This window comes from Cyprinus carpio, chromosome B6 (genome assembly GCF_018340385.1).
Source record: "Cyprinus carpio isolate SPL01 chromosome B6, ASM1834038v1, whole genome shotgun sequence".
Classification (NCBI taxonomy): Eukaryota; Metazoa; Chordata; class Actinopteri; order Cypriniformes; family Cyprinidae; genus Cyprinus; species Cyprinus carpio.
The window spans coordinates 10976778-10989846 of NC_056602.1; the positions used below are offsets into that span (position 1 = coordinate 10976778).

The 13069-nt window shown below is 36.3% G+C and overlaps 1 protein-coding gene across 3 annotated transcripts; it reads right to left on the bottom strand.

Annotated features, from left to right (window-relative positions):
• Positions 1-452: 452 nt before the first annotated feature.
• On the bottom strand, positions 453-11780 carry trim25 (tripartite motif containing 25). Of its 3 annotated transcripts, XM_019106083.2 has the most exons (11): positions 11086-11779; positions 8114-8209; positions 7739-7972; positions 7380-7548; positions 7237-7263; positions 5498-5566; positions 4314-4424; positions 4172-4228; positions 3848-3946; positions 2554-2613; positions 453-2478 (listed from the first exon to the last, which is right to left on the bottom strand). In XM_019106083.2, exons 1-11 carry the CDS (start codon positions 11677-11679, stop codon positions 1946-1948), a joined length of 2049 nt encoding a protein of 682 aa, XP_018961628.1. In that variant the 5' UTR covers positions 11680-11779; the 3' UTR covers positions 453-1945. The 3 variants fall into 3 exon arrangements, with proteins under 3 accessions (XP_018961628.1, XP_018961630.1, XP_018961629.1); XM_019106085.2 differs by lacking the exon at positions 3848-3946 and having other exon boundaries at positions 11086-11780; XM_019106084.2 differs by lacking the exon at positions 7237-7263 and having other exon boundaries at positions 11086-11778.
• Positions 11781-13069: the final 1289 nt, after the last annotated feature.

Here is a 13069-nt window from a genome sequence, read left to right on the forward strand (position 1 = left end):
TTGTGTATAAATACTGAAGCAGTGGTTGTGAGGAAAACACAGCTCTTTACAACTCTAATTGCACTCTTTTTTTCTTTTTACACACGTGTCAAAGAGGTTTTGAAATGAATATTATTCTCCTTGGGAATACTGATAGTTTATCATTTGAAACGTTTGTTTGTGTTAGATGAAATGGGATTCTCTGTACTGAATATTGAAGGTTGAAATATTTTGCAGACTTCTGTACGCTAGAAACATGACACAAGGTTAACACCCATGGCTTATGTCATGTGTTTCAAACGCAAATGAAGCCTAGTTTTTATTTGACAGTAGCTGCTCCTGGCATTGTGTTTAATGTGTAACTAGGCTTGTTTGTATACCCAGATAACATACCACCATATATTACAAGTTAGAGACGATTGAGCCAAAACATTTAATTACGTTAGAACATAAAGAATTCCTTTGGTCAAAAATGTTGTTTATTTAATTTTTTTTATTGTTCAGCACTGAAAACAATGTGAGCTGCACAAATGAACCATCACCATTACAGGAGCAGGATTAAGTCATCCCATAACAATTTCACAAATGTGATCAATACAACAGATGATGAGAGAGAGAAAGAACTATTAATCTAGATTATGTTAAATTAATCTGTATATGAGACTTGGTCATGTAATGCCTTTATTGGTATCATTCTTATATTTTACTTTATGTATATTTTTCTCCTCAACAATGTACAATATTGTCATTTACATTTTTTTAATAATAAGTTACTCTATATGATGTATCAACCAAAATTGTTATATTGCATAAAGCAAACAATAAATGCCTTACTAATAACTTTTCTTTCCACTATTAACATTTTTAACACACATTTACACTTGTTGGTTTGACAGAATTGCACACGCTTAAAAACTGACTGGACCCGGACCCAGCGAGGATACTTTGATCAGGAACCAATACAACTCTATCTGGAGCACACTGCAGGTGGACTTTGCCCATGTGATTAAACCAACAAACGTCAAGTGTGATCATGTGATGAAATTAAACTCTAAAAACAACTAACAAGTAAAATATGCAAAAATAACAAAATTCACAGAACAAAGTAAGATTTAGTAATGTGTCAACATTTGCAAACCACATATGTACACCAAAATTTTTCTTTTCTTTTCTGGATCAGTGACGTCAATTGTAGCAATTAAGTCAAATTCTTTTGAATAATGACCACTAAATAATTCGACTGACTGTTGTCTGTTTTCAACTTAAGTATTTTCAGCATAGCTGAGCTAGTGTCTGTTGCATCACTCTGCAGTCTTGTTCTTCTTAAGTAATTTCAGACTAAATCAATATTTAATTTACTTTTATTTGGTAAGCAGCCATATAATAGCAGAACTATAGTCATTACTGCAAATGCAGTACAAACCCCTTCACTTTGATGAGGTTTATTTCCCAGACAGCAATATAGTGTTGGCCAACATCTGGCCCGTGTGTAAACCATGTGGGCTGGATTGCTGTCTAGGTCTGTAGTGACTGTTGGACTGCATTAGCCTGCCCTTAGATATCATCCATCAATTTTTTTATTTTTATGGCCACATTAAGACATAACCGGACATTTATAGATATAGACTGCTTTATGCATTCTGTAGTCACAACACACCTGAATTAGAATTCCAAAGTTTATTTGCATCAAACCTGGCTTGATTAAACCCCATAAATTAATATTCTGTCATCTGTTACTCATGCTCCTGTCATTTCAAACCCATTTCAAAAGACTTCTGATCATCTTTGGAACAAAAAGATATTTTTAATATACCGTCATTATTCTTCCCCATCTATTGAAAATCCTTCAAAGAATTCATGAAGCTTGAACATTCTGGACTCACTGAATGGACAAAAAGATGGCAGAATATTAAAAATATCTTAATTTGTGTTCCAAAATGAATATCTGTTCGACTTACAGAGACTTTCAAACGCTGAGCTTGCACAAAGAGACAGAAGAGCCATTTGAGAAGATCCAGAAGGCGGGATACACAGCCTCAGTGAAAGGAAAGACAAATGTGTGGAAAGGGTAGGCCCGGTCCTGCACAGTATAGAATGTTGCACTTCCCTGATCACAGTCCAGCAAGACGCCCACGCGGCTTGGGTTGGGATTCTGCAACACCGTCTCGATGCTGTTGTGCCATGCAGAAAGCTTCACGTTAAACCACTCCACACACCAGGAGTCTGCATTACGCCCCAGACGGCTAGAGGGACCCTTGCGGTCAATTCTTCCGTATGCAAGTCCCAGTCCGCAGAAGTTGTTACTGCTCATTTTGATCTCCCAATAATGACGGCCCTGAGAGAAACCCTTTGTGCAGAGCACCTGGGAACAGACAGAAAATCGAAGGGGAATATCTGGATAATGAGCTGGATCATCCGAGACTGTGGCTTTGGTGTTGTTTTCAGACAGCAAGATCCGCTTGTGAGCTGTTCTGACATCAAAATTGAGGATAGTGCCATCTAGACAGAAGAAACACAAGCATACAGGTGATGAACGTGAACAAGTGGATAAAATCTAAACTGTGTCAAACTCACATTTAAGAAGGTCACTTCTTTTAACAAAGTTTAGCACATCTGGTAAAACAGCAGGCCGATCTGTAATGAGAGAAAGAGGAAATAAAAAGCTTTCAGAAACCACATATTGCCTCAAAGGGAATAAAAGGTTAGCTCATTTTATTAATGCATTAGTATAACAAATCCGAACAATCAGGGATGCATTTCCCAATAGCACTGTTAGCCAACTATGATTCATCTGTCGCTTCCCACAAAATTCAACAATTTGCCATTTCATGAAACCATTGTTTCAAACATTTGCAGTTACAGTTATATAATCTATATGGGCTTAAAGTGCATGCTCTGAGCTTTAATTTGAAGGTATTCTCCAAATTGGAGGAAAGGTTAAGGAATTACAGCTCTTTAATACGTATAGAGCTGTAATTCCATGTTTCATGGACAGGGTCACTGGTGTTTACTGAAGATGTGGAAGAAGACAGAAGCAGCCGGAAGAATTCTGAAGTGTACAGGGATATGCTCTCTGCCCAGATTCAGTCAAATGGAGCAAAGTTGATTGGGCAGCGCTTCATAGTACAAATGAACAATGAGCCAAAACATATAGCAAAAGCAACCAGGAGTTTTTGAAGGTAAAAAAGTGGAATATTGTGCAATGGCCAAGTAAATCTCCTGATTTCAACCGGATTGAGCATGCATTTCACTTGCTGAAGACAGAAAGACCCACAAACAACAAATGAAGTCAGCTGCAGCAAAGGCCTGGCAAAGCATCAGAAAGGAGGAAACCCATTCTCAGGTGATGTCCATGATCTCCAGACTTAAGTGAGGATTCTCAACAAAATATTAAAAATAAACATTTTATTTATTATTATATTTATTTGTCCAATTATATCTGAGCCCCTGAAAATGGGGGGACTGTGTATAAAAAATGGCTGTAATTCCTAAGCATTTTGTGTTATATTTATGTTGAACCCCTTAATTAAAACTTGAAGTCTGCATTTCAGTTTCTACTTGATTGTTTTATTTTTAATTCTGTTCTGGTGGCATACATAGCCAAAATTAAGAAAACTGTGTTAGTGTCCAGATAAATATGGACCTGACTATGTGTTGTGTGTGTGTATTTATATATAGTCAAATCACCCCTGCCTGACATTCAATAATTTAAAAACGCCTGGTCTGATATATTTCTTTTCTACTTCTAGAGTAGCATCTGCAGTCTAATCTGGAATTACAATAAATTGTGTAGTTTTGGAGCACAGACCCCTTACAATAAAGATTCAATTTTGGATGGCAAGATTGAAGAAGAACATTTTCCACATACTTATGTCAGGTATGTCTACAGTTTTAACTGTGATGTCAAGCAAGTTTTCCATGCTTTTGGAGAAACCAGGATTTGCTCCTTTAGAAGGATTCCTAGATCCTGGCAAAGAGGATATACATATAATGTTAGAATCATTTCTAAAAAACATTAATTTGATTCACATTCCTTTTCAGAACAATTTGAGAAAATCTCTGTGAAACATAAACTGACACAGGCCCCTCCTTTTTTAATCAAATCACTAGGTGTGAATATGTTCAACACACATAACAGTAATCAGGCAAATATTAATATACAGTTGTAAAATAATGAACACATGGAGCTTACTGTTTGGCTTTTGGTCTTTGCGCTCTTTGGGATCCTTCTGATCTTTAGCAGTCTTGCCTATCAAGAAATAGAAGAACAATAAGAGGAAGGGGTACATTTGGCTTCAAAATATTACTTAAAAATATATAAGTCATTGACTTACTGATATTTTTCTGTTTAGTTCCCGGAGCCTTGGCCTTGGGACCACAGCTTGGAATGGGAGATATCATATGTGCTGAAGGGTCAAACCACGCAATCGGTGCTTTTTGCATCCCTAAGAAATAATCAAACATAGAATTAATATAACAACAAATAAATCTGTGATTTAAAAACGGCAATATTATGTATTCTTTCATCAAAATTACATAAAATTAAAGTCAATGAAACATTATTTTTAATAACTTAAATAGCATTTTTGCTGGTAAGGGTAAGGTAAGGTTTTTGGCCTGTCCCGCACTATGATTTTTCTTTTTCAGCAGGATTTTTAATTTGCAAAATAAAGGCAAAATGATATAAAAAAAATAATAATAATAATTTTTAAAAAAAAAATCACATTTGCATATCGTTTTAAATACAGTTTCATCGTTAAGCAATGTTTTTGGCATAAGTGTACATTTTTCTATAAATTAAAAATAATTTTATTGGTGCCCCCCGATTTCATGTCAGCCTTGTTACCCTCATCAAAAAACCAGTGTAAAATAACGGCACATTCAAGTGACATCTCTCAGGATTCCAACACTTAAAACAGAAAAAGCATGTTTCTCTTACTCCTCTATAATGTTCTATTTTTCTAAATTCAAACACTTATTTTTCACATATAATATAATCAATATCTACAAGTAACATCCTTTTCAATGTGTACAACGTGCTTTTGTGAACTTGACTATTAGCTAGAAATTAGCAAATTAGTTTGAAATGGTCAAACTTGTAACTGTCAGCCCTGTTACTTTTCAGAGTACTTAACAGCTATTAGGTGTCACCTTTCCAGGTTTTTTTTTTTGTAACGCTTTGTGTCTGTAACAGCGTTGACAAAAATAACAAAAGTTGAGGTAGAAAAATAGTCTTAAATTAAAAAAAATCACTTAACTTAAGATGGCACAAAACAATTTCCTGAAATTTTAAGGTGTCTTCATTTCATGGATATTTAAAAAAAAAGTGAATTAAACATTTTATTTTTGAATTTTTCCAACTGGAAAAGGCAAAGGTTTCATGTTATTACCCCGAAACATTGGGAGAAAAATAATTGAAAAATGAATGAGGAAAGATAGTGATGAATGGATGGGTTTAGGTTATACTGAATCAAGAGGCAACAAAAGTCCATTTAATTGCATGGGAGTTATTACTTACACATCTCTCTTGGATTTGGCAGGAGGGCAGGAATCTCACTTGGGATTCCTGGGAATTGGTTTCCTAGACCTGAGGATTAGAGAAGTGGTTCAAACCTTCTGGCAGCAGTTTTATTAAGAATAATAAGGCCCTATGGCTGGGCGAATTTTACTTTTTTATTTTATCAATTAATTTGAATTTAATTGATAAAATTGTTTTGCCACAATTTAATTTTTTATAAATCAAGGAATCACAACTGTAAATAGATACATTACCAAATGTTAGAGTTAGACACATTGACAATATGCTAATGATATCAGTTAAGGGAAAACAATGATCCGACCGCATGAAGGTGCACATGATTAACTGCTCACGTGTGATGCACTCTATGAAGTGAGCAGAATATATTTCTAGGGGCTATTTACACAGATTGTGCTTTTGCGTTGAAAAAGATACGACAGGGGCAGAGGAATAGGAAAAAATGCACAGAGATGGGAGCAGAACTTCTTATAACTTGAGCACTGCGTTTTTAGAATGCTGTTTCATGCACAAGGTGCTACAAGAGATACGAGTGCAATGGTCAAATGCGTCCATCAAGCACATGTTTATATAGAAAAAACTGAGCAGTGGAATGCAAAAACCTGTAAAGAACTATGTCTGATATTTCATGTAGTCTACCGAGACAATGGTCTACAGGTCTTACACTTTTAGTGATTTTGAATTGCCTTGAATTTTGGCTTTTCTTTTTTTTTTAGCATATCTCGTATTATTTCATAACATACATGTTTAAGACAAGCTTGTATAAGTGCCTTTATATTTCATACATCTTTTCTGTAAAAAAAGATATCTATCAAGTGATTTGTTTTACTTTTATATCATGTTGACAACTTAGGCCCCGAACAGAGAGAACGCGTTTTTCAGGTTTGAAAATGCATGGGGCAACGGACTGTGCAGTGCGCTGCAGTTTTTTATGTTGCTAGCCAACCACTGAATCAGCTCTCCTGTCAGTCTAAACAATGATTAAAGCGTGAGCGCACTAGAATATTTGATTTGCTGTTAAGTAAACTGCCATATTAGCAGAAACTTTAAACATAGTGGTAGTTGTGGCTCCTGAAGTCAGCTGTAACCTGCGACAGTCTCCTACATCATTGCATTCTCCAGACGTTCTACTTTACTGTAAACTTCCATCACCACAACAATCTCTATTCATTCGATTGGACAATGGAAAAAAATACAAATGATGTTGGGCATTCAGAGCGCTCCTACAAAACACAAGGCACATCAGGTGGCTAAAACGCAAAGCCCCCGGGGCGCATAAACAGCACACAAAACACTCACTGCCAATTGAAAACAATTGAAAAAAAAAAGACACCTCTGACTGCAAAAAATGCATTCTGTCTGATCGGGGTCCTAATGTGTGGTACACTCGGAATAGAACTTTCTTTAAATAGACGGTTAATATAGAGAATGTTACTATCATGTTACATATTGTTAAGGTGACAAATGTTAGTTAAATGTAGTTACATTTTTAAGATGACTTAAATGTAAATAAAAATCGATAATTGGTCAAATGTTCTGAAGAAGACACAAAAAAAAAATAAAAAATAAAAAAAATTGAGATTTAATTTTTTGCCATATCACCCAGCCCTAGAATAACCTCAACAACATATAACTGGCAACAAAATCACTTGTATAAAAATGCTTTATATGATTAGTATGTACCAGACTTTCACACAAATTATTTCAAAATACAATCTCACCTGCGCCAAGAACAGATTTCTCAAACTCTGTAAAAACATATGTATATCAGAACTTTTAGCATGCACTATGACAATGTGTGGTGTTGCTGTACACAAAAATCAAAACATGCTGAACAATTTACACAAGCTCTGCATTTACACACCTGGTTTAAGTACAGAGATTCTGTTTTCTAATGGCTGCTCCATTAATTTGGTGATCCACTCCTTCAGTGCAACTGCAGAGGAATGATAAGCTATCACCTCTTTACTTTCCACATTCACACGAGGGTTATGGGGCTCAAAATTTACCACTGAGGGCAAATCCACAGAGGCCTGTGACAGAGATTGGTAAAGTCATAATCTACGTATCTTGAATTGACTTTTAGTTTTTGTAAGAGATCCTAGACCAGCACTGGGCTTCACACACAATATTTAATCACATATACATCTAAGGCACAAATAACAGTACTAAAAATTAAAAATGTATTTCAACATTTGGTCATATAATCACACTCTTCATCACCTTTAAGAATGCTAGTGACTGCGACTGGTCCAGCAGAATGTTGATCTCAGATTTGGTCCTACTCATCTTCTCGATGTTCTCATTAAATTTCTTTATCATGGAGACCAGTTTGTTCTGACCTTTCTCCTGTTCCTTATCGATAGTAAGCATGGCTTCTTTCTCATTCCGGTCAATCATTTCTTTAATCTGCCTGTATTCTGCCTCAAGAATACGTTTGCGGGTTGTAGCTAGTTCCTGGGAAAGCAAAACCAAAGGAAATGAAAGCTCCACATGCTGACCTACAGTATGTGAGAGTTAAAACTGTATATGCAGATCTTGTCATCTCTTCATCTGAATCTGCTAAAGTTTTCAAAAGAAAAATAAACATTTCCAAACCTTTAATTTGATTTGTTGCTCCTTCATCTGTGTGATAACCTGCTGATTCTTGTCAGTTTTGACGTCAAGGATGTTGAGCTTGTCAGTCAGGTCGGTCTAAAAAAGTTTTAAAAATAACAATTTTAGAGAATCCCTTCATTGCTGTATGTTTAAGACCACATAATCCTACTAAATGTTTACATATCAAATAATACAAACCCTTAAAAACAAACAAGCAGATATTATAATTATTGGACACTATGCTTAAGTTATTTTGCTTAGGGTCAGTTTAAATCAGTTTATGATATATACATATAAACATAACATTGTCAAAATCTATTATTGGAAAGGTAAGGAGGTGATGTGTGGCCAAGGATGGAGTCCCAGAATTTGTGCAGAACATTTCACCTATCCATGTGCACACACACAGCAGTGAGTAGTGAACACCCCCCCCCACCCATTTTCAAAATTTTATTATAAAATTGTTTAAAAAATCGCTGCTTCCCGAGACTCGAACCCACCTTTGTTTTGGTTGTAAGTCTGGATGTATATTTACTGATTTCTGTTTTATTTTTTATTTATTATTTGGTGGACTGAAACACTGACAGTGTTACTGAACTAAACTGAATCAACACTGACCTAAATTAAGCCGAATAATGAAAACTGTCTTCTGTAGAGCTGCTCTTCAGCCATTTTAGAATTTAATTTTGCAACACTGTTTTGATGAAGCTAATTTGAAACGATCTGTATTGTATAAAAGGGTTATAACCAGGGCTCTAGAGTGTGATAAATTTCTCAATGGTGCGACAAAAAAAAAAATCATGGGTTTAGTGTGTGATAGAGGTTCAATTATAGGTTGGATAGGTGTGTCTGAGACTTTGGAGGTGTGAATGAGTCTCTGCGAATATAGACTGGAGCCCTGCATTTCAGCCCGAGCCCGACGGGCCCGGACTTTTTTACGCCCCTCGAGATAATTTTCACGTCATAGTTCAGACGCAGGCCGGGCCTCCCGCCTGTTTTAGACTTCTCCTTACTTTTATATTTTAGACATCCATCAATTAGTGAAAAAAAAATTGCCGTGCTGGTGGAAACAACACGAGACCGTGCTACCGCGACTGTCAAGAGCGGCTCGACGGTGTTTAGTGTCCCGCCCTCAGCAGCGCAGCTGAACAGTTCTGCGTTCAAATACACGAAATAGGCTCAAGCTTGCCGCAAGACACCGGCAAAAGTAATTACCATAAATGTGACAGGGGGAAATAGTAATGAGATATTTGAATTATTTACTAATAAACAAGTGTTTTCTGAGTCTGTGTTGCAAGAATGAAGTTGCTGATCCTGACTCGCCATCTCATTAGACGCGCCTTTAGAGAGAAATGCATCTTTACAGATTATGATTATAATGAAAGAGTTTTTGTTTTCGATTTGTTTTATTTCGTTAAGTAATCATTTAAAGCTTTCTATAGATATATTTATTATGTCTGTGAGGCATGTTTTCACTGAGTTTCGGTTCATTTTTTGTACTCCTATTAAAGACGAGATGCAGAAAGCACATCGTGTTTGTTTTCTTTATTTTATAAAAGCATAACATTTTGTTGATATTGTGAGTGCACACAAATAAAAGACCCTTTGCAGTAACGAATGATGTATTACTCTTATCTTTATGTGCAAAAATGACGGCGTATCCACTGAAAAAAATGCAAATTATCACACTGGCATTTCCATGTCCTGAAGCTCTCCGCACAAACTATTGGATATAGCGCACATTTATCTGGGTCTAACGTTTAAACATTGTTATATGCTTGAACTTTTTTATATCTATAGATTTTATTTTAGGCGAGTCGTGATGATTTGAGAAGGCTAAATTGATCAAACATAGGCTCACTGTCTAATGCTGGCCGCTTGGTCGTTACTTAAAAACCAAAAAAATATATAACTTATATTTAAACAAAAAATGCTTCAAACGTTTTTCTAAATTAACTTAAAAAAAAAAAAAAAAAAAAAAAAAAAAAAAACCCGAAACGAAATATAATCACCTTGCTATTACAAACAAAACTGAACTATTTTAATAGCTGAGACAGTAGTATAAGCTGTTTAGGGACTGTTTAACTGTTTAGATCAGACACTAGAGCATCCCTTCATTCAGACACAGTGGAAGATCTGATCAGAATCAGTGTAGAAGGGCCAAGTCTGGACGATTTTGATGCTAGAGAGAGTGTGGCCAGCTGGTTTAGCCAAGGCCAAAGATCAAGAAGGCCAAACTACAGGAGTTGGCCATCCGAGGGGCATGTGACTGCAATGGAGGATAGTCCATGAGACATTGATTCATGAGATGTTCAGTTTGAAGCCCTTAAAACACTTAATTTAGATTTTCTTTTTATTTTATTTATTAAGTTTAAATTTCAGCTCAGTGGAGCACTTTAAGCACCAACACTTTTTCAGTAAGTTACCTTTCTTGTAGAATTGTGATTTTAATTTATAATTTTATGTTGAATTGATTTTTAGTTGATTTTTTATAAGTCAATATTGCCTATATGGACAGCGATTTAAAAAAAAAAGTGAACTTGTAAAACTGCGGTGTTAAATGCGATGCAGTCGAAAATGTGTGTGCACTTTTAGCTGGTGCACCTTAGCCATTTAGGCGCACCAGTGCAACCAGTGCAAAAGTTAGTCTAGAGCCCTGTATACAAATAACTGTGACTTGAAACGTGACATGACCTTACAGAATACTGATATCCGGGTACACCGGTGCCCAATTCTGATTATTACTTGGTAGGTTTAGGAGTAATGTCAGGTGTGGGGGAGGGGCTAGGATTACGTAATCAGGTAGCGATTTGGGTACTAATTTGGCAGGGGGGTCAGAATTAGGAACACCTGCGCTCTTGCTCGTGTGATATTACTTGAGTAGATTATGCTACAGTAAAAACACTTATCAAGATTATCTATAATATTTGTTCACATCTGTTTCTACATTCAGGTTTACAAATAGGCCCTACCTTTTGTTTGAAGCGTCGCTCATCTGCCGTGATAAACTCACAGCCTTTATGCATGTCCTGCAAACAGGTACTGCAAATGCAACTCTGGTGCTGACTGCAGTAGAGCTCCATCAGTTTACCATGACCTGAACAGAGACGCTCCATCAGATCTGGCAGCGGATCAGACAGTTGATGCGCCCGAAAAATGGCATTCTCCCGGTGAGGCCTGACATGATCCTCACAATAAGACGCCATACATGTCAGACAAGTTTTGACGGCTTTGGCTTCCATGCAGTTGTCACATTTGATCGCATCTGGATCTTTCTTTTTCACCTCAAAATGTTCCTTGACCGGTTCAAAGACACCCGCTTTTACTCTATAGGCGTCCAGCACCGCGCTGAGGACGGTGTTCTTCTTTAGTTCGGGTTTACTGGGGAACACCATTCGACAATGAGGGCAGGACAGAGATGATATCATGTCGTTCCATGTCGCTTCGAGACAGTTGGCGCAGAAACTGTGTCCACAGATTAAACTCACCGGGTTCTCGAATAGACATAAACAGATACTGCACGTCAACTCGTCTTCAAGACCTAGCAGAGACATATTTTCCGCCATTGTGACACGTCCAAGATCACAGCGATCACTGAGTCAACACACTTCTCAACTGCGCCCTTTACAATGAAAACGAAACTTAACTAACGTTAGGCGGAACCACGAAACGTCAACGGTCCACACGTCACTGATTCATGAATCAACTAATGAACTAAGAGTTGTCAATAGACAAAATATTACAAAAATTACCTGCGATTGTTTCTAATTTTGAATGTACTGATATCCTTAGGCTATATGTAGAAAATTATTCATTTAAATAAGTACATTCTTTCATGCTACATTCAAATGTTCTAATACAGTTTATATAAAAAGAAATGTAATAATAATATTTTTTTAAAAGCTGAAAATAAAAAACAAATTTGCTGCAGAGTTTTATTTTATTTATTTATTTTGCGTAAAAGTAAAAATGTCACAGTTTTTTTCAAATGTACACAAGAGGGCGCTGTTTGCTTATAAAATCGTTGTTTGACTATTTGGTTGGTAAAAACCATAGACTGTATAAGAACGAGCCTGAAAAACGAAGTGTAGAATTTGTAAGATTCTGAAGAACTTTTTGGAGAATCATTTTTGCATTATCATTATCTTATTTAACTATGGTTTCTACATCAAGGTGTTTATAATAGTTGCCACTCAATTTCACTAGTAAGTCCCTTCAGCAAATTGCATTCATGGAACAAGACCACATCTCTGAATCTGTGATCTCATTTTTTGTATTGTAAATGCAGCCATAGAGCAGTGGTTCCCAATCGTGGTTTTTAGATGTCTCCCTATTCAAACACACCTGATTCAACTCATCAGCTCATTAGTGAAGACTCCAAGACCTTAAATGTGTGCGTCAGATAAGAGAGACACCAAAAGCGTGCAGTGTTGGGGGTTCTCCAGGACCAGGATTGGGAACCACTGCTCTATGAGATCACAGATTCAGAGATGTGGTCTTGTTCCATGAATGCAATTTGCTGAAGGGACTTACTAGTGAAATTGAGTGGCAACTATTATAAACACCTTGATGTAGAAACCATAGTTAAATAAGATAATGATAATGCAAAAATGGATTCTCCAAAAAGTTCTTCAGAATCTTACAAATTCTACACTTCGTTTTTCAGGCTCGTTCTTATACAGTCTATGGTTTTTACCAACCAAATAGTCAAACCACTGTCATAGAGTATTACACTTAGAATGTGAAAGTTAGGAGAGTACAAATTCCATCTACACTTGACCCTATACTAGCACTCTCTATACTATTCAGTGGTGTATAAAGTACCTGAAAGCCATACTCAAGTAAAAGTACAGATATCTTACCAGAAAATGACTTTGGTAAAAGTTGAAGTCACCGTTTAGAAAATTATTTGAGTAAAAGTTTTAAAGTAGCCTATGTGATATTTATTGTACGTAC